The sequence below is a fragment of the Egretta garzetta genome, unplaced genomic scaffold, assembly GCF_000687185.1.
Source record: "Egretta garzetta isolate BGI_Z169 unplaced genomic scaffold, ASM68718v1 scaffold504, whole genome shotgun sequence".
NCBI classification, from domain to species: Eukaryota; Metazoa; Chordata; class Aves; order Pelecaniformes; family Ardeidae; genus Egretta; species Egretta garzetta.
Window position 1 is genome coordinate 469,521 of NW_009259535.1, and position 25,341 is coordinate 494,861.

A 25,341-nucleotide genomic window follows, 5' to 3' on the forward strand; every position below is an offset into this window, starting at 1 on the left:
AGCAGGAATAAACACCAGGCCTGTTTTTCTCCTGCTCATGAGCTAGGGGATCTCATTATTTTCAGAATATTCATTAGACTCTCTACTTACTCCAAAAATAGTAGGGTTTTTTTGCAGCCGAGTGACTAGTGGGCAGCAGATTCTTGCATTTATCTGTTCCACAATACAAGATCTGATAACTACATGCACTCAGACACTGTGCCTTCAAGAGACAGTTGCCATAAATAGACGCCACCTTACAGTATTTGACATTGTCAAAGCACTGGTTAACGTTCACTAATAGCAATTACCTAATTCATCTTCAGGGCAACCCCATGAGCTAGGTAAAACTGATATAATTAACGCATGAGTAAAATGAGATTTAGGAGTTCAGTCAGTTGCTTGGGCAGAGGCCTTCATGGTCTAGTGGATTAGACATCTGTCTCTCCAACCAAAGAAGTTGAGTCTAATCCTTTTTCTGACATTGATTTGCTGTGTGACCTTATGGAAAGTCAATTAACTTCTCTGCCTCAGCTGCCCTAGAGATAATGATGCTTACCCACCCAGTGACACATGGGTGTTTGGAAACTGTACTAAATGATACTTTTAATGTACTCTTAAGTCCTACCAGTGGAAGAGGTGAAACATTAAAGCTTCCTAGCTTTAATGTCCTTGCTGTCTTATCTAACTCCTCCTCCCCACACTAGAAATAGCTATGGGGTAAGGAGGAATTTCTTAGGCTAAGGCGCTGCTAGCGAAACTGTGACTGGCATCAGGAAATTTCATCAGATCCTGTTTGACCCGCAAATTTATTCAGAGTACAGGTCAGCACTAGAATTGCAATGGAAAGTTTATTTTAAATTCAGCCACGGAAGAAATCAGCACCCTTCCCATGCTACCACCAGGTAATGAACAGACTGCCATGGCCATCCCCGCTGAGCACCCCTGGTTCGAAGTGAGCGGAGCCTGTTCACAGAGACCCAAGAGCCTGTGGTCATGCACTGTCCCCAGTTCCCCTGTACCTCTAGATGAGATTTCGGCAGGATGATTTCTACAGGTGGCCTTATCGCTAGCAGGGATGCAAGTCTGGAGGGACAGTGCCTGTGTACGTGTGCCTCCTGGAGCAGACCCAACTGATCTTGACATGTCAGAGCACTGGGGCGTTGCACTGACGAGGAGGACAACTAAAACCTGCTCTGTTTAGTACATTAGAAGCCGTCCTTGAACTTGTGGCCTCTAGCCAGCATAGCTTTTCATGCCATGCCATAGGGCATCGGGAAGTATTACTTCTGTAGTTGGCATTTGAACTGCCTGGCAGGTATCTAGGCTGGTGGTGTGTGCATGCAACTTAATATCCCTTCTCCCATACTCAACCTCGCTTTTAATTATTTCTACAAAATATTCTGTTGCTACACATAATGCTGCCTAGGCCCATAAAATCTCCCACATTTCTAATATAGCAAGAAACCAGTCAAACGGGACATAAGAATTCAACATTTACCTTTATTTCTGTGAGCAAGATTAACATTCCTTCTCTTTAATACTGAAGGAAATGTCAGGGCTTTTTCTCTTTTGCTTGCTGAATTATAGAAAGTGCGGTGAATGCTCATGCAGCCAAAAAAATAATAACCTGCTCCTGCCTCTGATGCGGCACTGATCGCTTCTTGGCATCCTTTCTGCTGCCGATCTGCCCGTGCACCGGCTGCTTTGTTTCACTGCCCCGATCACTCCACCCTCTGACCAGATAGCACTTGTCTCTTCTCCACCCTCCCAGCTCTATTGATAATGTGTTTAACATTTACTTTGATGCCATTCCTTGAGGCTTTTCAAAATCCTTCTTGGAAAGAAGACCGTTAAAAAGAAACCCTTTGGGGAAAGACAGGGAGGAAAGCTAAAGCCGAAAGGGCATGTGCTTGTGTATAATATACCCCTGCAGGCTTTGCCTTGCTGCAAGCCTGAAGATGACTTAATGCAAACCCATATTGCTGTAAATAGGAAATAAATATTGTATTCTCCTAAAATACATCTGGGCTAATTCAATAAACTCTGACTTACTGGTTGCTATTTGTGCAAACATCTGCATATTAAATCACAAAAAATTACTAATGAGCTGTCAGATTAGTAATTAGTAATACAGATATTCCCAACACTGAAAGATTGTCTATAGCTTGTCCCTATATATTTATTTACTGCAGAGGCTACCGGTGTGGACTGGCAAAGGCCAAACAGCTCCAAGTCTATACATTGTGGAAGAACTTAAAGGTGACTTGTAGTAGCTTATAAAATATACGCTAGGATTGTATACTAAGCATGGCAAGGAGCACGAACTAAAACCGTATCCAGCCCTCACACGCCTAAAATGTGACTTTTCAGTGTTGTTTTTTCCTGGGTTAAAATTACCTGTGTACTACTAGGTGATTAATGTGTAACACATTTGGCACAAGCTGAACATAGAATTGCATTCAGACAGATTGTTGGGGTTTTTTCAATGCTGTTGAAGACTGTACTCCTTCTAAGTGTTTGTAGCTTATCAGGTGATGTTATCTCCTACACCTGCACATTTGCTTTTTTTTTTTTTTTGTCTTACTATACGGAGAGTGAGAACCTGTACCTCACTGCACCTAGTCTACTAATAGATGCATTGAAGCATCCATTTAACCTTAAGGTTGAGCTTCAGATCTCTGCTGCATCACGCTCTTTGTTTATATATGTATCTTCTAGTTTTATATTGCATGTTTTTGCAAGATTTCATAAAACTACCCAACATCCCAGTCCTATAGTCTGCACTAGACAACACGTGTGACTTCAGCTTTATCTATCAATGCAGTAAAGACTATGTAATACTGGGAAAGACAACTTATTTTTCTCTTGCACCTTAATTCTTTCCAGGAGCTTTTGTTTAGCCTTACATACAAATAATAACACTTTTCTGTGAGATGTTTTCCCATTTTCAAGTTTGGAATGAAATGGATGGTTTGCATATAATTTTTTAAGTTGAGTGTAAAGGTTTATATTGGCTTTGCTGTAAATTAATGGTGCTGAAGTAAATGGACACACTTAAACCTGCCATGGCCTTGTAAAATACTGGTGGCTATTCAGATGAAACTGGGTCTATCTGAATTGGAAGAGGGAAGGGGAATCATCTTAAGTTTGGTAATTTGGTAATCGTTACTGTAAACAGTGTTTTTACTTCTTAGCAAGATCACTAGAAGACAATGCATAGCCAGTATTAAACCAGGGCAGATACAGATGATAAAGGCAAGGCTTAATCTTGCTAGGATTAGTGACTCTAAGTTGATACGACTGAAAAAACATTGAAAAATGCTGAAGTTAGGTGGCTTCAGGGACTAGCAAAATGCCTTGCCTGGTAATTTTCAAAAGTCTTTAGAGACACTGATTGCACCTGGAACCTCTGATTTGATTACTGAAATAAAAAATGTCTACCGTAGTAGCCTCATCTGTACTTTAATTAAGAGCTTTGTATTTAGATATAGCCATCTGATCCCCTGAGGTTATTTTTAAAGTAAGCTTCTGGCAAGGCAGCCGTGTGGTGGATTAGAGGCTTGGAATTGAGGAAAAATCATCATTCAGCATACAGTTTAGAATAATGTGTGCATATATAAAAATACATGTGTATGCAACATCATGTAACAAGATACAGAACTGGATTTATTAAAGCCAAATGGAAAGATATTTCCTCTTTTAATATTCTAGATCTCTTTTAATACATGCGATGTAGATATTGCACTGCATTCTGATTCAAGTAAGTACCACAGTAACACATCAATCTGATATTGTCCAGTGAAAGCTCCATTTTTCTACAAACACAAAACCAAGTTATCAACTTAGCTGTCTGCATCTACTACTCCACCTAACAGTGGCTGTTATGCTTGATGGCGGATATATAAGACATATCACCCGTCGGCTCGAGGTTTATCATGGAGCATGCAAGCATGAGCTGAAAAGAAGCAGTGCCAGCTAAAGCACACTCACGGAAAATGAGCAGCAGGGTAGCAGTAGGGGTGGTAGACTAGGGGTGCTAATGAGCAATGATAAAAGGGTGTGGTGGGGGGGAGGCTGAATGATCCGTACAAGACCCGGTCGAATGTGAAAAGCCAGATAACAGTGGATTTTTCCAGTTCTTATTTCAGAAGACAACTTACAGCTTCCAAATTTTAATGGGCAAGCATGTGCATCCATGGGGAAATCTTCAAGCTGCATGGGACATTCAGCAGAGATGGTCAATCTGTGGGGGAGTAAAAAGAAAACACATCATTTTTTTTCCGGCGCCTTCCCTTTAGGCCTCTCACCGCAATACATGAGTGCTGACACAAGCAAGCTTCTCCTGAAGGCTCCTCGCTCCTGCTTAAGCCAGGTGGACCACTGTGTGTGCGTGCTGTAGGCCTTATCTAATAATACTGGGGCATGTGAACTGATTTTATTTATGTAAGCTGCTTCAGTAAGACCATTCTTTCTTATTAGTATGTGAAGGAACTCCTGTGCTGGAGCTTCTGCCGTGCACCTTATTCGTATCTGCTTTTTGTAGATACTGCAACTGGACTAGCAATTTGACTCCTAGTATAGCACGGTTATAGACATAAAGAAGCACTGACTTTATATATATATATATTTAAATACATAAACCCAAATATTTATAAATAAATGTGTATAAAATAAATATTTATACCTATATAAAAAGTCATATATAAAGTCAATTGGCAGTGTTAGGCTAATGGTTGGACTTGGTGATCTTAAAGGTCTTTTCCAACCTAAACAATTCTATGATTCTAATTACATATATATACATATATATATATATATGTATATGACTTTACATGACACTACAGTTAGTTTTTGTGGAAATCACATGGTATTGGGGCAGTCCAATTGTGAATTACACCTTGTCACGAAAAAACACCAGGGTCATTTTCCCGAGCATACTGCCTGGGGGAACAATTCTATCCTGGACTGCCCTGCCACTACATGGAAAACCATGAGCTATAGTGGACATATGGGTAGGGAAGGAAAAACCCTTAGGAAAAAATAGACCTACCCTATGGATGTTCTGCATGACCGAGATCAAGCTGAACACAAAGAAAAGTCTAAGGTAAATTCCTGAGCAGTGCAGTCAGTTATATTGATATCAAATATATCAAATATGTTGAGAGCCAAAGCTTACTTTTCTAGGTGCATGCAGCACATAGCACAATGAGAACCTGGTTTTGATTAGCCCATTTTGATATTTGCATAATACAGATGGTTTGCTCAGGATAGTGAGGATGCAAACCTCATTTTACATTATGAATACCCTTATGGCTTTCTTGTTTTATGCTGCTATTCTGCCTCAGAGGCGACAGAGCAGAGACACTCAAAGCCTCACAGACTGCCCGGTGCTGGGGGGATGCAGGACTCTGCTGGAGGGCAGCCTGGTTCCTTACCAAACTGCTGCCTGGGGGGCAAAAATCTGCAAAGAAATCCACAACCAGAATGCAAAAGTACCTTTTCCTATCACAACAGCCGCACGTAGCCATAGTCCCTGTCTATATATACTCACCGCTTCATATCAGCACACCAAAGCGCTACAAGAACTTCTATCCAAAGGGATCATAAAGGGTAACAATCTGTCCGTGTACAGATGGCACAGCACTCAGCCAGTCCAATTCAATGCAACTCAATGATGCCTTGCCGGGGCACTCCAGCTACATGGACAACAAATTGGGGGAAACAGCTCCACTCTCTGCCAACGCACAGAAATTCTGGAGCTTTACCAATAGCTGGAAATGGCAAAATAAGCACAGAGAAATGCAATAGTATTGTTGGCTAGAGATTGTATCATGAGGATGAGCTGGGAAACAGGGAGGGAAAAAGGCAAACTGAAAACAGTAATAGCAAATGGAAAGATAATACAACACAGAAAGCAAAAGAAAAAAATAAATCAGTTCAGAATGGAGATAATGTATCAATTGGTAAGAACATACAGGAGGTCTACAATACAGAAAAGAAATGACCGAGGCCTGAGATACCTGCCCTTAGGCAAAACTGTTCTTGGACTTCGTTTTTGTAAAAGAAATTTTAAAATCACTAAAATATGGAGTTGTCTGCAGTGGAGACTGCCCTTGGACACCAAAGCCAGCAAAGCCACAGTCACTGAGAGTGCTACATGGATGAATTTAACAAGCTGGTTCTAGTAGCATCCCATCCAGAACTTGCATCTTTTTCATAAAAATCACTCTAATGGGTACTTTAAAGCAAGGCTGCCATCCAGCCAGTGCATCATTATATTTTCCGTACCAAGTACTGCAAATTTGTTTTTCTTGATACATTCAGAAACCTTGGACCAAGTGCCCTAAGAAAGCTGACATGTCTTACTGCAGTCCATCCCCTGTCTGTTTGTCTACCAACAGTTCAAGCATGTTGTTTCAAAGGCTGCAGCTTGACAACATTTTAATACACATACTTGTCATCTGCAGACCTCCAAGGAAGGGATCCCTGTGGATCTTACTAAGAGAGCAGCTGTGGAATCAGGAAGTGAAAGAATATTCAATGCAGAATTACAAATAAGACCTTCTTCTGTTTGTCCTGAGAATTGTATCCTGCTGTCTGCATCTCTGGAAATAACCCTGGAGTGTAATGAGGAAGGCTGTAGGCATTCCTCAACTGTAAATGTGGAAGAGAAGTGAAGATGAAGTGCACAGAGATTGTGACTGACTCAGTGGAACTTAATTTAGTCCCTCCAGAAATTATTTCTGCCTGTCTTAAATGAAAGGGCAGTACGTAAGGCTGGAGGGCTCCTGGTTGCCACTACCTACCTCAGAAGCTGCAAAGACGCTGGTGGTGCCAGGGCTACTCCTGTGCCCCCTCTGAACCCCTCATCCAGAAAAAGGCAGCACATCCCTTAAAAGGATGGTGCCTGCTGCCATCTTCTGGGTCTGGCCCAGGGGTAGGGAGAAGTGAGTTTAGGAGCTGGAGATCTGCTTGGGTACAGCCTTTCCTTTCATTAATGTGAATTCTTTTGATGAAGAAGTTCCTTTTGCTCATTATCAATGATATCTGCATGCTTCTTTCCTTCTCCTGTGCCTCCATCCTAGGGCCACTCCTAGTCTGACCGTCTTGAACAAATGAACTGGCTATACCTATTTGTTACATGCCATTCTTAAAAAGTATGTAGCTAAGCCTCTTACGTAAATTTAAAATGCTCAGTGATCACTCTCCTAGCTACCTTTTAGGAAGTGTGAATTGCCCAAAGCTTGTGAAGCATCTTGTAATGGGCAACACAGCAGAAAACTTGACTGTGGGTTCTGATACACAGCATAAATGTCACCACCCTGAATTTCTGCAGAGCACTCTGTGCCCAACAGTAGCTGTTTCTCATTACTGTGTGAGGACCTGAAAAACAGAGTCATTAAATTGACTCCTGATTCAAAGAGACTGGATTTTCTACTGCATACAGAAAAAAACCCCAAACCAGCACAGCAGCCATCTCTTACGCTCTGGGGTCTGGAAGCATGGGTCACTGCATACAGATTTGCTCCTAGGTGCACAGTACAAGCTATATATTCAGATCGTAGCTCTGGGAGTCACAAAGAAATTGATATCTGCGTCTGCTCCTTCAAATATCACCTGGGGTGATATTTGCACACTTTGGCTTTTAACATAGTGTTAAAGCTTAGGTACCCTTTGCATACCCTGGTTTACACAGCTGATTATAACAAAATTACTCCCAGTTTGCATTTTTTGAAAGAAGAGCAAGGAGGCGTTGGCATGCATACATGAAACAGCCTTTGCTTTATCCTTTTAATATGGCGACTCCAGAAGAATCTTTCTGTGCTCATTGCAGCACGGTTATCTGAGCTAGAGATGGTCTCCAAACCAGGATTTTTCTGTCATAGCACAAGCACTGCTCAGACTGCAGCTCTTTCCAACAGAAGCATTTAAAAGCTTCCCTCCTCTACCATCATTCTGTCTTAATAAAAGCCCTATGGGATTAGTTTCACTCAAACAGAGTTTTTGACAAGATTATAAGTGGCTGTTAAAGGTCCTTTACAATGGGAGGATGCAGCTCTATTTTTATTGAAGTTAACGGTAAAAATCTCCCTGACTTCAGTGGGGCCAGAATTCACCCAAAATATGTAGCAAACACTCATTACAGCTGCTGATTTATTATTAACAACAAAATTTCACTTCCATAATGCTCCAAATACGTACACTGCTATCCAAATGTTAATCAACCAACAAAATGCTGCAGCATACCTTAACTATCTGAAAAAAAAGTTAGGTCTACAAATTATTTCACTTACCATCCATAATTGTACACGAAAGTTTCATCAAAGCTTGATTATGTATAGCCTTTACTTTAAGAACATACAGTGATTACTGATGTTCTGTTTCAACAAAATACAGACACATAAGTGAATAGCCATCTAAGAAAAGCACATCAATCCAAACAGCAAGTCTTCTCCACTCCAGTAAAGTCACCTTCAGCCATTTCCACTGGAGAATTAAGTAGGACGATGCTTTCAGGAGGCTGTTGCTTTTTAACAGGTGGGGGGAGAAAGAGGTGTTAAAGTCAAGGATGCGACAATGAAATAAATGCAGATGTTTGGGAGCCAGACATCTGCAGCAAGTGTGCTTCGAAGGAGAGCACAAGGCACTCTGCCCTGCAAGAGCCTGTTTTAGGGGGCTGCAGGGACCTCCCCGCTGTTCCCATGATTTCCCTCAATGCAAGGAGCATCTGCTCCTACTCCTGGGATAAGAGCTGGGAGACTGAGCAAAGCTATCATCTCCCTGTTACCCTGGAAGAGCAGAAAACACTTTCTGGAGTATTATCTGCAGCTGCCAGGCAGGAGGTTAAGGCAGTCACCTGCCCGGGGAGCCGACAGAAGCCGCAGAAACTTACTTTTTCTTATCAGCTACTAGCTTTAGTATGCAAACAAATTAAAACAGAGAGCTTTAGAAGGAGAGGGGGGCAGAAAGGCAGAGTCACCAGTGGCTTTTGGGAGAAGTTAACTCAAGATAATTGTTGAATAACAGGAGTTTCTGATGAAGGGGACACAAGGAAAGTTTTGTTGGCTCTGAAGTATTGGGGCCAGAGAGATACGAAGCTCTTCTGCCTGATGGCCTAATCTCCAGACCAGCTCTGTCTTCTTAGTTGTTTATTTCTGTGCACTGCCCTTGCCCCTGATAAAAGGGAGCATTTTAATGCTGTGCTTTGGCCTTGCCTGTGCCTGCTGTGGGGCTCAGGCCAGAATGGGCGCTGAAGAGCCAAAGCGCCCTTCCCAGCATGAGGCCAGCCGTCACCATTTTCCTTAAAAAAAGGCAAAATGTTTGCTTGAAACTCATCTCAAATCTTTCTCAGCAGCTCCCCAACACACCAAAGAAGAGTTAAGTGGATCCAGCCTTACCCAAGCTGTGCCCCACCGAAAGGGGCTGGCTGGCTCCCTGCAAAGGGCGACTTCAGGGTCGGGTCAGACCCTTCTCAGGAGCCAACTCCAGGAGCAGCATCCCTGGGTACCCGCTCTGACAGACCTCAGACCTCAGCAGAACAATCTGAGCCCTTGCGGCATCTCCCATATGCGCTCTGGCACACTCATGCGCGTAACAGAGTAACAGAGAGTTGCTGGGTTGGGGTTTTTTTTTTTTTCAAACTGTGAGCATGGTGTTAAGTTTGAGAAATTACTCATTTAGCCTTGACTCAGGACCCAACTACTCACCCCCTTCTCCCACTATGATGTCTTGGGAGCACTTTTATAGCCAAACTGTTATTTCTTTCAAAAGGTTTTAAAGCAAGACTTGTAAGCACAGTAAGTGTGTAGTCCAGGGAACGGGTATCTCCCTGTGCTCCTTAAGTATATGAGCATATATACACATGTGTGTGTGTACATATATATGTATGTAAAGACCTTTCTCAGTTCTGAAGTGGTTCCCATACAGTCCTAACAAACCCTGTGGATGGTGGTGACAGTGGGTTACCTAACACAGCATGAAGCGTTAGGATGTGGATGCACATTCAGTCATGGTATCGAAGGCTGTAAGTCTCAGCCTGAAACCCGTCCCTGGCTGGGTGACTGTCTGCAGCCTGGCTCAGGGGAGAGAAACGATGATTCTCGGTAACTCAAACATTGCCTTGCTCAAGAGTGTCCATCACTGTGTTGGATAAGAGGCCAAAATACAGACTCAAGGCCTTGTTCTGAACCTCTGCATGGGATGTGGAGGCAGTTCACTGGTTTTTATTTATTTATTTATAACATGATTGTACATTTGTTTCCTTGGGATCCACCTTACAAAGTGAACACAGAATAGAAATTAAAGCTAGGAGCTGGAGTGAGGTGGACTGCAGAAGTTTCTATCTTAGCCCATTTTTCCTTCATAACCACTCCGCCAAGAATACTGCCCTTTCCCAACTTTCCTGTGGTGCTGAGATGTGTTATCTTTATGACACTGAAATGTGCTTTGAAAATGCCACAGGGAAGGGGGCTATGGAAGACTAAGAGCTCCAGTTACTGATGTTTTTGTGAGCTGTGAATACGTAATTCAGATGCATGGTGTACTTGACAGCAAAACTCTCATTTTAAGCAAACCAAATCCTTAGCATAGCTTGTGTTGAAGTGAGAAAACAAGATTTTAATTGCCTAGATTAACTGTGCTGAAGCGTAGGTTATCCTGAGATGATCTGAGGTGGACAGGATTGATCTCAAAAGCTGCACCACTATAGGAATGACCTCCCTGCATGTGGAGTACCTTGGTGTACCCAGAGCACACTCTTAGATGGGAGCAGGGGGGATGTTCAGCCTCTAGACACAGGAAGAACTGAGAAAGGCAATGAAATATCCAATAGGACACTTAAATTATCTAATCTTTGGTAGGAATTTGGGGGTTTATAGGAAGAAACACATTTCCAGCTCCTGGTAGAAGTTTATAGTAGAGGTAACAGCTTTCATTCTACCGTATTTCCTTAATATGGATAAAAGCAATGGATGGAGCACTGAGTTTATGCCATGCAAGGTGTCTAATGAAGTCCACAACCAAAGTAAAACGTGCTGGAAGAAGCTTTACTTTTTATCAGACTAACTGATGCAGTAAAAAACCCCAAGCTTTTTGGCAGTCAACTCTTTCTTTAGGTTCTCTGTCTACAAACCTTAATTACCTAAAGAAACTTTAGACCAATATGGCTATGCAGTTACGAATGCTGTAGCACAAGATTGTGCTCATCTACTTGAGAGTTGCACTTAAAAACCTTTCCAAGCTTTCTCTCCTTGCTGGTCTCTTATACATGACCAACTCTCCTTGACACCTCATGAAGAAGCACTTCAAATCTCTCCTCTGCAGTAGCTTCTATTTTTATTGAATTCTTGAATTAAAAAACAAAAATCTAACTAGTACTAGCAATGCTGAGAAGCTGATGCAGTTGTTGATGCAGGTAAAATGGGAAATATCTCAACAAGCTCGCACTTCATTATGCCACGCCACCCGTTTCCTTGAGTCTGCACAGGCTACACATTCTGACTATGATCTCCTCATGAGCATGGCCCTTTGGTGGCATGTTCAACTATGTGCTAACTGCAATAAATACAGTTGTTCTTGCAGTGCTGTGTAAAACTGAACTATGGGCTTCTCTTTGGCTTTCGAGAGAGGCTGGTCCCAGCTACTGGCAGAACCAGCAGGTGAAGGCAATGTCTGGTGCCACCCAACCGCACAGGGTGTGATCCAACTCTTGCTTTCAGTGGGAGAAAACCCAAGTACACAAGGGAATAAGGGAGCAGAGAAAGCTCCCACAGGCACCCTAGGTGATGGAGGCTAAGGACTGTGATGGACACGGGACAGTGCACCCATCCTCCAATTTTGATACCACCTGTTAAACGATTTGATCAGTGAAGGTTTTCTGACTGGCCAAAGGGGCTTTTTTTTCTCCATTTCTGCCTGTCAGTATGACACACATTCCCCCTTGGATGAGGGTTACCTGTCTGCACAGCCATCTTATTCCTTCCTCCCAGTTCACACAACCTTTATATTTATACGGACAGGCACAAACCTGCATGCAGTATTTTTTATAGACAAAAAAAATGAGTTGGATTTAGAAAGTAATAAGGGGCGGGGGGGACCGGATGGGCAGTACCAGGCCATTTGGGCTCTCTTACAGATCTAGCCTGGGATGCACAGACACGGGAGGGTAGGTAGGAGGGATTATGATCTGGCAACCCTAAATACAGAGCTGAAATTCTTGGTTACTTTCCAGAGTAGAGACGAACGATCCAGAGCTCCAAAACATCTCACCAGAGTTTCCTTTCAGCAACTCGCATTTAACCCCAGCCTCTTCTTATTCACCTCACATTTCTATGTCCACCTCCCAGGTGACCTCTCATCAAGATCTCCTGCCTTTTGTGTAACGTCAGTGCTCCTCCATGCCTCTGTGCAAAAGGGGCATGCATCAAGCAATTTGACAATCCCCTCTTGCACAAAGAAACATGTGCACATGCCTATTTATATGTGCCCCTGTTGGTACACGGAAGCATCTGAGCAGGACACTATTATCTGGGTTTTTTGCCTTGCCTCTGGAATGCTACATGCTCCTGATCAATACAGCCATGAAGTGCCAGGTAAAGGGGCAGGCTGTGGGTGCTCGCTGCTCCAGGAAAGGAGCCCTCTGATCCCTCAGCTGTTTCACACCATACACAGTCATTAAACAGGCCTCAATTTACCATCTGTTTGCTATTTATACCACCACCAGTGCTAGCATCTGCTACAGCATAAGCACCTGTTGCTACAGTGCAACCTGAGAGAAGGACGGGCTGAATGTCTTAGTGACATTTGACTGTCCCCGTGCTAAACCATGTTCAACAGCATGCTTGGCTCCTTCTCTCCACCCTGATTTCCCCAGGACAAAGATGCAGTTTATGCAGCTGGATGGGAGCTCCCTGTTCTTATCAAGATCAGCGGGGTACTATCTCCCCCAGGGCATGCACTCCCACGCCCTTGCACACAAACAGGGATGATGGAGCTCTGCTTCCACCTCAGCGACAGGTCACCTCGGTGACGCCTTCAGAAGACACAGAGGAGGAAAAGCCAGTACAATGGGTGAGATACTGGAGTTCCTCTACTGGACTGACCGAACCTAAAGATAGTGGTTTAATTGATGCCGAAATCAGTTTGCGTAACTGATGGTTTTAAGATGCACCGTTAATGGCAAAAACATAGCAGGTATTTTCTATTTTGACTAAGGAGGTTTTCCTAATTTTCCTTATCTTTTAGCAAATCCAAGTCAAAACAGTATTTTTTTTTACACGGACAGGACATGTGAATGCATTAGCCACTAAAGAGATGACTGTGGAGCAATGAGACAACCTTATGAAGTCTGACTGAGCCATTAAAATAATCCAGGGTTTTATCATCCCTTCTGGTCCCAAGGTTTCCTGGCCCAAATTCCTGACAGGATTATGCAAAGGGAAGGCCAGCCTTGCTTGCAGAAATTCTTCCTAGGCTTTTATACTGGATATAGTGCATATAATGGACACAACCTCAGATTTTAGCTAGAGCCTGGTGAAAAAGACTTGCTTCGTCATTTAGAGCAACCAGATAGAAAATACAGTTTGGAATTTTTTTGAGTGATATAAACATGACTGTAAGATACAAATTTGTGTATGTGGTTTCAGAAAATTTTAATTTAACAGTAGAAAATGGAGTAAGTCACGCTGAACATGAATATAAGATAAGCTAACATAATAAGATCTCTTAGAAAGTAGCTGAGGTCTCCAAAGGCTTCTACAGAACAGAGTAGACAAAAGACCAGACACGGGCAGTGCCAGTGGACTTGTCATTAAGTGACTATCCATGTGCATATTTTCATCTGCACTGTCACACCAAGACACTTGCCTGTAGAAAGGCTGAAGAAGCCAAGTAGAAAGGAATGGAATGGGACAATGAAGACTATTCCTACCCAAGCCCACTGTATGACTTCACTCAGATATACATATATTGGTATTTTGATTTGATGAAACCTTCAGAGAAGGGCAAATTACCAAGAATTTCCTACAGGCTAACTGTGGTATAACACAATCCAGGATTAATTGCTCACCCCACCATAATATGTTCATCTGATCAGACGTTTCTGAAGCATCTTAGACCAGGCCCTTCCTGTCTCCTTTTCTGAAGTAGCTTGGAGCCACTCTCCAGCCTCCCTAATGCCCTTTATTACTCAAACACATGCTTTTACTTTCTGACTACTTCAGATATCTATATCCCAACCTGCAGTACCTTCTAGTTATTCATGAGCGACCATCATCAGTACCTAATATCCTGCTCCCCAAAACCCTTCTACCCCCATTTCTTGCAAAATCTTATCTCACCTAAACCCTCAAATGCATCCTCCTGATTCTCCACTCTTGACTCAGCCACAGGTACCTGGAACCCACCAGCAGCTACCTGGCCTCTAGCGTCCCTCGCTAGATACCCCTTCTGTCACCCACAAAATTCTTGTGCTATATGGACCGCAAGGGCTCTTCCCTTCATCTAAACAAGCAAAGGCAGGATTGCAATTTATTGGGGTTTCTTGAGCTCCTCCTAAGGTGCATTATATTCCCTCTTACACCCACCTAGACAGAAGTGGAGGACTGAACCCAGCTTAAGTGCACTCACACGTACTGTGCTTGCGCAACCTTGGGCTTTATGTTGCTTGGAGAGGAAACTGTGCAAGTCTTCCATAACACAGCTACAGAACAGCTGCTGCCCAGAATATCCCATAGCTCTAGGCGGCTTGCGTACTACCAGTCTCCAGGCTACATGAGTATGGGGGTGGGAAACACCGATGGAAATAAGCAGATAGGATGGGACTCATGTGACTAAACACAGACATCAATAGTAACAGCATAGAATCATAGAATCGTTTAGGTTGGAAAAGACCTTTAAGATCATCAAGTCCAACTGTTAACCTAACCCTGCCATCCCACCACTAAACCATGTCCCTAAGCACCTCGTCTACCCATCTTTTACATACCTCCAGGGATGGGGACTCGACCACTTCCCTGGGCAGCCCATTCCAGTGCCTGATAACCCTTTCTGTGAAGAAATTTTTCCTAATGTCTAACTTAAACCTGCCCTGGCACAACTCGAGGCCATTTCCCCTCGTCCTATTGCCCATTACCTGGGAGAAGAGACCAACACCCACCTCACTACACCCTCCTGTCAGGTTGCAGCAGTTACCCTATGCTCCTTTTTCTGCCACTGTGAAAAAACCAGGAACCTCCTGAAGTGTGAGTGCAGAGAAATGAGCATCTTTCATACTAAAGTAGACATCTGAAATAATGCAGACAGCTAACTCCTTAAGAAAGTCCCTCCCCTGCACTGGGAGCAATTCTGAGCCAAGAGGCTCAGCTGCAGCCATCAATGTTACAGATGAGTAAAATTAGCTGAGGTGAATCCCACCCAGCCTGCGTGGTGCACTCCACCACAGCGTATTTTAGATTGCTTGTTGGCAACCTGATGTTTCAGCACAAACGTAAATGTACTTCAGGGGACAGTATTTCTGATTAGGCAGATGAGGATTTTAATTTCAGTTTAAGTGAAATGACTAGGGAGTGCACTGTAATGTTACCCTCCCCTGGTAATAAAAAAAAAAGATAGCGTAGCCATAACAATTCTTCAGCATCTACCAGGTACTTCCGAAGCTCCCAGATGTAGAAGCTGGGACCCACCTGCAGATTTGGGCAAAGACAGAGTCACCAATGCAGCAGTGCCTTCCTGGGGTGCCTGGGGGGTACCTGGTCAGGGCACCACTTCCCTCCGGTTTCTGTTTGGCCACCCCATCCCCTCCATGCACACCTGGGACATCAGGTCAGCCCATCTGCAGAAGCGAACAATACCTCAACTGGTTTGTGCTTATAAAGCAGGGGAAGCACAAGGGAATCTGGCAGAAATTGTACCAGCTAACCCCAAGGGAAAGATGGGTCTGCTCAGCGCAGACCTAGAACTAAAGCTGGACCTTTTGTAACCCCTCAAAGTCCAGGCAAATATCTCCCTCATCCAAGGATGGGCTGGTTCTGGTTTGGGTTTTGTCTTTTAATCAATTCTGCCCTTGCTGTGCGAGTTCCCGTCTCTGTGATGGAGATCTCTGTGGGGCTCTGCCCACTTTTATTACCAGCAGAATAGGCTATTGTCATGCACTCTACATAGGGACTATATTTGGGCAGGTTATAATTGCCCATTTTGAATGTATTACACCACAGTATCCTCTGATGCCTTTTTCTCCCTGTGGGTAACTTCAGCCATGGATTTTTCAAAACAACAAATCTCAGTTCCTTGAAGGACAACTTTTGCAAAATGGGGCAACGTGCAATCAAAGGAGAGAGACGGGAACCGATAGGCTTGGTGTTAAAACAAGAATCCTGCTGCTATCCTCAGGGAAGGGCCCTTCGCTTCGTATATCCCTATTTTCTCTCACTCTGTCAAAATTTGAATTGATAAAAAGCAGCTGAGAGTCCTTGCCACCACAGCAGCTTTTCATCGCTCTGTAAGATTCAGCCCAATGTGAAGAAATTATTTTTTTTTCCTTCTAGCTTCAGGCAGTTTGAAGCTTGAATATGAAGGAAGATGCAGCAAGTCTAACACAGGGAAAGGAAATGTGTATTTGTATGGCTTGATAGCTCCTAATTAGTTTTGTAATATTTATTCAATGCCCAAAAGCATTGCCAGATCCCTTTCTGTAAATATAAATGGATGCATAAATGAAATCTTCCCTTTGAAAGAACAACATAAGCAAATTGAACAGAAACGTTCCCATCTAGATGGCTGGCTGATTGAAAACTATGGGTTCATTTTAAAGTGTGGCTTTGCTGGTCACTCCTTGCTCAGGGAAGGGCTGATTTCTGGCAAAGTCAGTGCTTGAGAACCCATACATTTTTCATACAATAACTTTCCCTTAAAAAAAGCTAAGCACGCAAAAACCTGGCTTTCCCAATGGAAGTCTGGAAAACAGCACCGTAACTTCCAGTCAACTGGGTTTATAATCAATAGCTCTACAGCACAAAATGGTTAGCTTGCTAATGAGGAGCAGACTTTGTGCTAACATGCACCCAGGACATGTGTACACTCGCACATACAATTTTAATGCTTGATGCTAATGTAAGAAGCAGTATTTTCAGCCTAGATAAGCCTGTGTATTTGCTACAGAACAGCAAGCAGCGGGGTTATGCTGCCATCAGGTGGACAGCCATCTGACACATTGCTGAATTTTAAATGTTTTCCAGGAGTGGTAAAGATAACTGTACTTGAGGGCTGTACTACAATTTTCAGAGTTTCTTAAACACCGTACTGACAAATGCCTGCAGTCTCCAGCTGATAATTCATGCATTTGCAGGTTAATGGCACAGATTCAACCGTATACACTCTCAGGATCTTGGGCAACCTTCAGTCGCTGTAATAAGGTGGGGAGAAGTCTGTTTGTACACTCTTCAGATGTATTTAAAATCTCAAATTACATCAGATGCCTGACAGCCCTAGTGGTAGTGAAAGTGGCTTGGGGTCCTTGCCAAACGATGGCAAGAGTGGGGCTCCAAGGAGCCTTGTGATGACACAAAAAGATTTTTCAGCATCTACAAACTGATAGATAATGTTCAACAATTCCTTATGAACTGCTGGCCAAAAGTTCAGTTACGCTCCGAAGGTTTAGCTCAAGTGAGCACGCTCTACTTCATACAAGTTCTGGGGAAAAAAAAAAAAAAAAAAAAAAAAAAAAAAAGCAGACTCACAGCTTTTTTCTGGCATTCGACAGCAAAGTTTGTCAGAGCTTCTGTCTTTACAGCCAATTCCCACTAAGTGAAAATATGCAGCTCACTGAGACATTTTGCTTCTCTGAGCCTGAAAAGGTTGGTTAAACCCCTGTCCCCATTTTTCAGAACAGTTACATGGAACAAATGAGCTTTATGCTTTTTACAATATTTATTTCTCAGATAAGATTAACTAAATATCTTTTAAGTTTTGAAAGGGAAAGAATCAACTTTTTGCCTCCCTTCACAAAACTATTTTCTATACAGATTAGGGAAATATGAAGTATATTTGCTACCACAGTGCTCTTACTGAAAAAAAAGCAAAAAAATAATTTAAAAGTGGAGATACGGACAATACTCCCCTCTAGGGGCAGAAACAGAATTTGCAATGCTCAGTTCAGCAATGCATCATTTGTAAACCACATTAGCGAAACAAAACAAATAGGGCCTAACAAATCAAAGATGATCAGAATTTTTAAGTTGCCCCCTGCAGAGAACGCTGCTACTTATGAAATCTGTCTAAAGAGCATGTTGTGTTCCTATATTCATGCAGAAGGGTTTTAATACTGCACGTATACAGAAGCCCATTTATTAGATTTCCCTAGCAACACGTACCCCGTCAGCTTCTGACCTAGACGAGATACTATCAAATGCAATATGCAAAGAATACTTTTGGTTTTATACGTAAACACATATATCATGAAAATGTATGTACTGACAAGTGCTAAAGCTGGAAGTTTGCTCAGCTGATTGTACTCGGTGTATTTGGAAGTCAAATAAGACGGAAGGTCAGCATCGGCTCGGCTGCTTTCCTCCTCTTCATTCAGGCAGCCAGATGCGAGGTTGCAAAAGCAATTCAGGCATCTCCGTCAATGACAGAGGGTCCAATCCTCCCCGCAGAGATTACTCCTACGTACAGTCTGGGAAGCTCGCAATTCCTCCTTGGAAACGAGGGGAATGCAGAGGGTTGTCTCCACATCCCCAGATCCTGAGAACTGAGTAAGCCTGGTGAGAGCTACAGGAGAGGGGGGCTCCAGCCCCAGCTAAGACCCAGTATCTTCAACCAGAGCACCGCTGCCACCGAGACAAGCGGTTCTCCCCTCAAAAAGGCCAGCACTGCCTATCTGCTCACAGAAAGCCATGGTAGGTTGTGCTGATGAGTTGCTACCTTCGTGTGGACTTGCAAAGGCCTGGGCGGCCACTGCAAGGGCTGGCTGCATGTCCCAGCCACCCCTGCCCAGGCTGGGACAGGATCCTCAAGCATCACTCACGCTGCTGAATCGCCCATCTCGAAGAGCTGCTACCCCTAAAGCAGCACAGCTCGGTGCATGTTACAAAAGCAGTCTCCTGACTCGAGTTCAAACAGAATAGCATAGACACTCTTTTATTTTTGAAGTTATTACTTGCAATAGTGGAAGGCAAGCTATTTTAAAAGCTTTGCACTCCATTTCTTATCACATACACCATGGTTAGTGGGAATTTATTTCCACACACATGCACACCCACACACAATACTCTTCCAAAAAAAAAAAAAAAGTTATGTTGCATGTTTTTTAGGTTACAAAAGCATTCTGTGTCTTTCTGTAGCCTACAAAAAATCAATCCCAAAGAGCTTTTCCCCTGTGAAAACCAAGGGAAAAGGAACTGAGTGGGATGATGAGAAAGTCTGTGTCAAACCTGAATTTTTCTCCCGCTGCTTGTGCTGAGCAGGGCACTGTCTTTTCCTCAATGTACCTATAGCCTGTGGCACCTAATGTGGCAATACTCTGCCATGGTCACAGGAGAGGCTCCTCCACAGAATAACTCAGATTCAGTGGCAAGCAAACCTGGGTCTCGCTCACCCAGGTCTTGCTCCGCTACCTTGGGTGGCTCAGCTCACTGCCTCGTGAATCGGTGCTTCCCTGCATTTCTTTAGCACTGCAAACCCCAGTGCTCGCACAGAAATAGCATGCCAGCTGCAAACCTGCCATGCGACGTAATGTTTTGCTCCAGGCTGACGGTGAGCCAGCCGGATCTGGACTTTACTTACAGAGTAACTTCCACAGATAATCAGGAACTGCCTCTGCAGCGGTCTCTGGAGTCTTAGCAGCAGCGAGACTGGTTTTAAGGCTGAAGTTACAAATATTTTTGTGAAAATAAGTTTCTTTGATAGTTATTCTGACTTCTATTCATTTAAGCATGTAAGTGTATGCTCACACTGTATCAGTTTATTATTGCAGAGATCACTAACTTGGGGCTAGTAAGAACAGCAATGCACATAGCAGAAAAGAAAGTTAGGGGTTTTTTTCCCTTCTTTTAAATGTGACCTCTCTTGCGTCTAAGTCTTTTTAGCACTAGTGCAGCTCCAACTGCGATGGTCTGAAGCTGTAAGGACTTAGGTAAGGATACCTTACTTCTCCTAGATCTTTTTCCCCTTTCAGAAGAAGGGATTTAAGGCAGGGGCCAAAATAAATAAATAAATAAAACCGGTCAGAAACACCTGAAATAAAATCTGGGAAGCTCCAGGTGCCTGCATATGAAAGCATAATCCCCTTGAGCCCCAACAAATCTTAACCACTGGTCCCCCGGAGGGAGCTCGGGGCTCGCCCCCGCAACGAGTGGCACTGGGTGGCCGGGGCAGAGCCGTTCCTGCAGTGGGACGGGGCACCAGCAGGAGCTCAGCTCCCCCCTCCCTTCGCTGAGGGCTGCCTGCTGAAAACCTGGGCATCTCAGCACCTAATTTCAGGCTCCCGAGCACTTTGCTGGGTCTCAGGCACCACTCTGGGCTTGTACATGAAAAGCTCAGTATAACGCTTTGGTGCTGGGGAGGTTTTTGCTTTCATCTCTTTTCCAAGTGCTGTCCGTATGACTACACTCTTGGAGAAAACCCTGTCAAAGACAGACCACAGTCTTAATTACTACAGGCTAATTACCTTTAATGAGCAAATTGCCATACACCGATGTGGGATTTGGCCTGAGAAGAATTTCAGACAATCCTCTAACACCACCAATATTATATCTTATATCTAGGTTATGCAATGATGAAGCTTGACGGTATCCTCTAATCAGATGAGGAGCACAACCCTGAAGATCTGAGACACCTATTTGGTTCCCTGCCAATATAACGTGCCAGCTTTGTTTTCAGGGAAGTACTTGCTTCACAGTGCTGCTAGCTTGTTTCATTTATCCCTATGCTGATTTGCCTTTTAGCACTATTAGTGAAATTGGTAAAAATAATAATGGAAGTTCAAGATGTACGGCACCAGAACAAGATCTCAGTTTCTGGCCTTGGAGATAGTTCTCCTGCCATCAGCTGCAAATACGAACAGTAAGAGAGAACAGATCTTCATAAAAAAGCTGGACTGAATCATCAAATCTGTTGAGAATATGCCTTCCATTTAATCAGAGGAAATATTTAAGCACTAGCAGTATTCAGAAGCTACAAATTAATTGGTACTTGTAGGCAGTGATTATATTTTCCATTTTTCTTGACATTCACATAAATATGTGTGAAAGATTGGTTGCCTGGCTCTACTAGGAGTGGGGGACATGACGCTCCCCAAAAGTATTTTCAGAGCTAGTTGGGAATCAGCATCAGAAGAAATCGATCCCGGTTATTACCTCATGGTATACAGCAGAGTGCCGTCATCCTCCAGGCGCAGAAGTTTGTTTGGCGTTGTCATGTTGTGAGCAATGGACTTCTTGCCATTGTGGAAAAAAGTGTCTGGCGTCCAAATCTTGCTGGCGAGCAAGTTGTTAAGAGGGAGGCGTTGCATAGGTCCTTTGAATCGCAGCCTTTCGTCTTTCCAGCTTTGTCGGAAAAAAACGTCAATGGTGTATTCCTGGCACAAAGAAACAGTCGAGGTATTGCAGGGTCTGAATAGAAGCGATGGTTCCAAAAATGACTTTAGCAAAGTAAATACAATGGAGTTGCCAGCTATGCACTCGAACTTACCATTTCTGTGTCTGACACAGGACCGAAACTGGTAACATAGATGTCTGTTTTCACCTGAGTTATTCTCTCTGTAATAAATATAGGCTCTGCATTAGTAACTGCTTTAAGATGCAAAATACATGCTTGTGATGCGTTTCTCCATTAACAATTTCTGAATCACTCAGAAATCCCCAAAAGCTTGAAATTAAGATGTTTGAAGACGAATTTCACCCCGATCAAATGCAGTTGTCAACAGAGAGAGCCCAGGCTCTCTTCTTGTAATCATTGGCAATAAACAGGCCCTTCAAGGCCCTCTCACCGACGGGTTTTGATCATAGATCATAGAACCGTAGAATGGTTTTGGTTGGAAGGGACCTTAAAGATCATCTAGTTCCAACACACCTCCCACTAGACCAGGTTGCTCAAAGCCCCATCTATCTTGGCCTTGAACACTTCCAGGGATGGGGCATCCACAACTTCTCTGGGCAACCTGTTCCAGTGCCTCACCACCCTCACAGTAAAGAATTTCTTCCTAATATCTAACCTAAATCTACCCTCTTTCTGTTTAAAACTGTTACCCCTTGTCCTATCACTACCCTCCTTGGTACAGAGTCCCTCCCCATTTTTCCCGTGCTGCAAGGCAGCTATAGAGGCCCTCCCCTTTAAGCACTGGAAGGCTTCTATAAGGTCTCCCTGGAGCCTTCCCTTCTCCAGGCTGAACCACCCCAACTCTCTCAGTCTGTCCTCATAGGGGAGGTGCTCCAGCCCCCTGATCACCTTTATGGCCCTCCTCTGGACCCCCTCAGGAAGGTCCATGTCCTTCCTGTGCTGGGGACCCCAGAGCTGAACACAGTACTCACAAGAGCAGAGTAGAGGGCGCAGAATCACCTCCCTCGACCTTCTGGCCACACTTCTTTTGATGCAGCCCAGGATGCAATTTGGCATTCTGGGCTGTGAGCGCACATTGCCAGGTCATATTCGATACCTACTGTAGGATGAGATGAAATCTGTCTTGGAAGGACCTATTTCTCTCCGCTGGCCTGGGTGATCCACCCCAGTTGAGACATCTATATTATAGATGCCCAAAGTTAGGTGCAATTAATTTTACCCTCAAGATTCTAAGTCCTTCTGGCATCTTTTCAAATCCAGGACTAATTTAATTTAAGAGCAGAAATTTCAGAAGTTCGTTACATAAGAGAGGAGCGTCGAGCCCTATTTTCAAGCATTGCTGTGTAAAGTGAGAGGAGAAGGAGAGAAAGGGATGAAAGCAATGTGTTGGTCTCACAAGAGGAAGGGGTGGGGGTAGCCAGATTAAAAAAGGGCCAGGAAGAAACATAACAGATGGTTTACACATGGGTAGAAGATGAGAGAAATCTGGGGGATAGAGAGCTGAAGGAGGGCTCAACAGGGTTACAATGGCAAGCAACTATTCACATGTTATGGTTTTAAAATAGCTGCTGTAGAGGTTATCAAAATGACATATCAATACAGATTTGCTGTAGCGGTCTAAAAATGGGTGATTTGGGGATCTGTTTTTAACAGAGATTTTTGTCACTGGCATAATTTTATACATGCTGACCAGTGAGGGAACCTTGCAGCAACCTGCTAGCACCCTGTCTCGCTCACCTTAGGGAGTACCAGAAAGAAAAGAAACCCGAACTGTATTCAATTACAGAAAAAATGCATCACACGTGCTCTCCTAACCCAACCTCAGATGACCTCAATGACTGAAAGACTTTCAGTGACTTTGTGTTGTGCCCTGTTTACCAGGAGACAAATCTACTTTCTGGGCTTCGTTTAGCTAATGAAACACAACTCAATCATCAAGGCCCACGCCAAGAGCAGATACTCATTCATGAGGGCATCGTGTAGATGATGGTCCCGCATAGCGGGGGACTGGCCACAGGGAAAGCGTTATCCTACCTCCCAGTCCCGGGCGCAGTCGGTTGTCGTAGCCGTCCAGCAGACCATCCAAGATCCTGGTGAATATAGTGATGTTATCATTGGTGTCCTCTTTTCCCGATGCTGTTGGCGTTTGCGAGAAGCTATTTTATGCAAACGAAAAGAAACACGTCAAAAGCTGTGCTGGCCTCAAGGGGCTTCAGTCTCAAGGGAACCTTACGATGGAGCCTCCTAGCCTCTGTCCTCTCCTACTGCTCCAGCTGAGCGGCATGGGAAGCTGCGTCAATCTCATCACTGCTATAAACAATCATAAATAGCTCTCCCTGGAGGAGAAGGACCCAAGGAAGGACCCATGCCATAGAGGTACAACCCTGGGGCGCTGGGTCAGGGGATGCCTGAGCCCATTGACCCTCTTGCCAGAATGCACAGAGCGATCCCAGGCCCCCACGCTGCCATGCCCCACCTCAGCCCCACCACTTCCCCGGGGCTGGCATGTCTCCATCAAGGTCAGCTCACAGGACCAGCAAAAGCTGTGACTGGTTTTTCCCCGGGTTAGCTCTCCAGTCCTTGGGAACTGCACCAGCTGGCAGGGGAGCTGCACGAGCAACATGGGTTTGCCTGGGGACACTCCTTCAAGTCTGCCTGAAGGTAGGCTTTAATCCTTACATGTCACACAGCTTCTAATTTCCAAAAGGTATGTAATTTTTTTGCCAGAACAAAGGATGAACTCTAACGTTATTTGAGGATAATGAAGTCCCACTGCATTCAAAAATCCCACCCCAGATCACTGGGGTATCTGAAAAAACATACTGCAGTACAGAAAACACAGTTCTTCATTCCTCCTCTCTCTTTTGCATAAATTAGTCCTCCCTTGTAGTATGCAAATAACAGCAATGTGTAGTGGGCCTCATTCCATGTCTTTTGGGCCAGATTTGTTTTTATTCTGAACTATTTTTATTTCATCATTTTATCCATGGCTCAGACCTAGGAAGCTGCTCACAGCACAACTAAAACTTGCATTTTTAAGTCCATTTGATTTTCATTTAAGGATGCTTAGGGGAATCCCTTGCCTACTAATGCCTTTGCTTACCTAAAGAACAGACACCTAAGTTTATCCGTAAGTATGCATCACCAGCAGCAAGCAGTGAGCAACTCTTAAGACAGCCAGCTTGCTCACACTGAGTGCTTATTCAAGTTTCAGTCTCTGCTGAAATTGCCAACAAATGCTCCAGCTGCGACGGGGCACATCGCCCCACTAGGAACCGTACCCTGCCTCATGCACCCTGCCAGCAGCCAGGAATCACATTCCAACAACCTGAACTCGATGTGAGCCAGTCACCCAGAGATAAAAAAATATTAAAAAAAAAATATCCCTGTTTATTTACTACCAGTCCCCAGGGACATAAACCAGTAAATAAATAGAGAACCTCACAGCATCCCTCTGAACAGCTTGCCTTGCAGAATGCTTGTAATATATGCCTTAGGCTTACCTAACAGAACAGGATTTATACAAAGAAAGACAAGGGACCTCAACCTGGCTTTACCTGCACAAGGTTTACACTCATGAGACCTTGCTGACATCCCTGTAATGGGTCTGGACGTCTTAGTGACACAAGACCTGGCTCAGGATGGGCTGCTGGTGATCATGTAGTCCCTCACAGACATGAGGACCCCCAGTCCTGCCCCTGTTCCCTTTATGGCTTGCGTGCTTCTGCTGGAAAAGGAAAGGATTGCAAAGCCTCTCAGGAAAGGGGAGTGAGACCGGGCGATGGGAGCATGGGTCTGATTCCCAGG

The 25,341-nt window shown here is 44.0% G+C and overlaps 1 protein-coding gene across 1 annotated transcript in view; it reads right to left on the reverse strand.

Moving 5' to 3' along the window:
- The window catches only part of GABRA5 (gamma-aminobutyric acid type A receptor subunit alpha5), a 57,947-nt gene that overhangs the window by 25,803 nt on the left and 6,803 nt on the right, over window positions 1-25,341 (reverse strand). The window contains exons 2-5 of the mRNA XM_009637647.2: window positions 23,569-23,690; window positions 21,667-21,734; window positions 21,333-21,553; window positions 4,143-4,225 (exon numbers count right to left, since the gene is read on the reverse strand). Of these exons, the coding sequence (XP_009635942.1) occupies window positions 4,143-4,225; window positions 21,333-21,553; window positions 21,667-21,734; window positions 23,569-23,690 (494 nt within the window). The remainder of the gene's footprint in view (window positions 1-4,142; window positions 4,226-21,332; window positions 21,554-21,666; window positions 21,735-23,568; window positions 23,691-25,341) is intronic.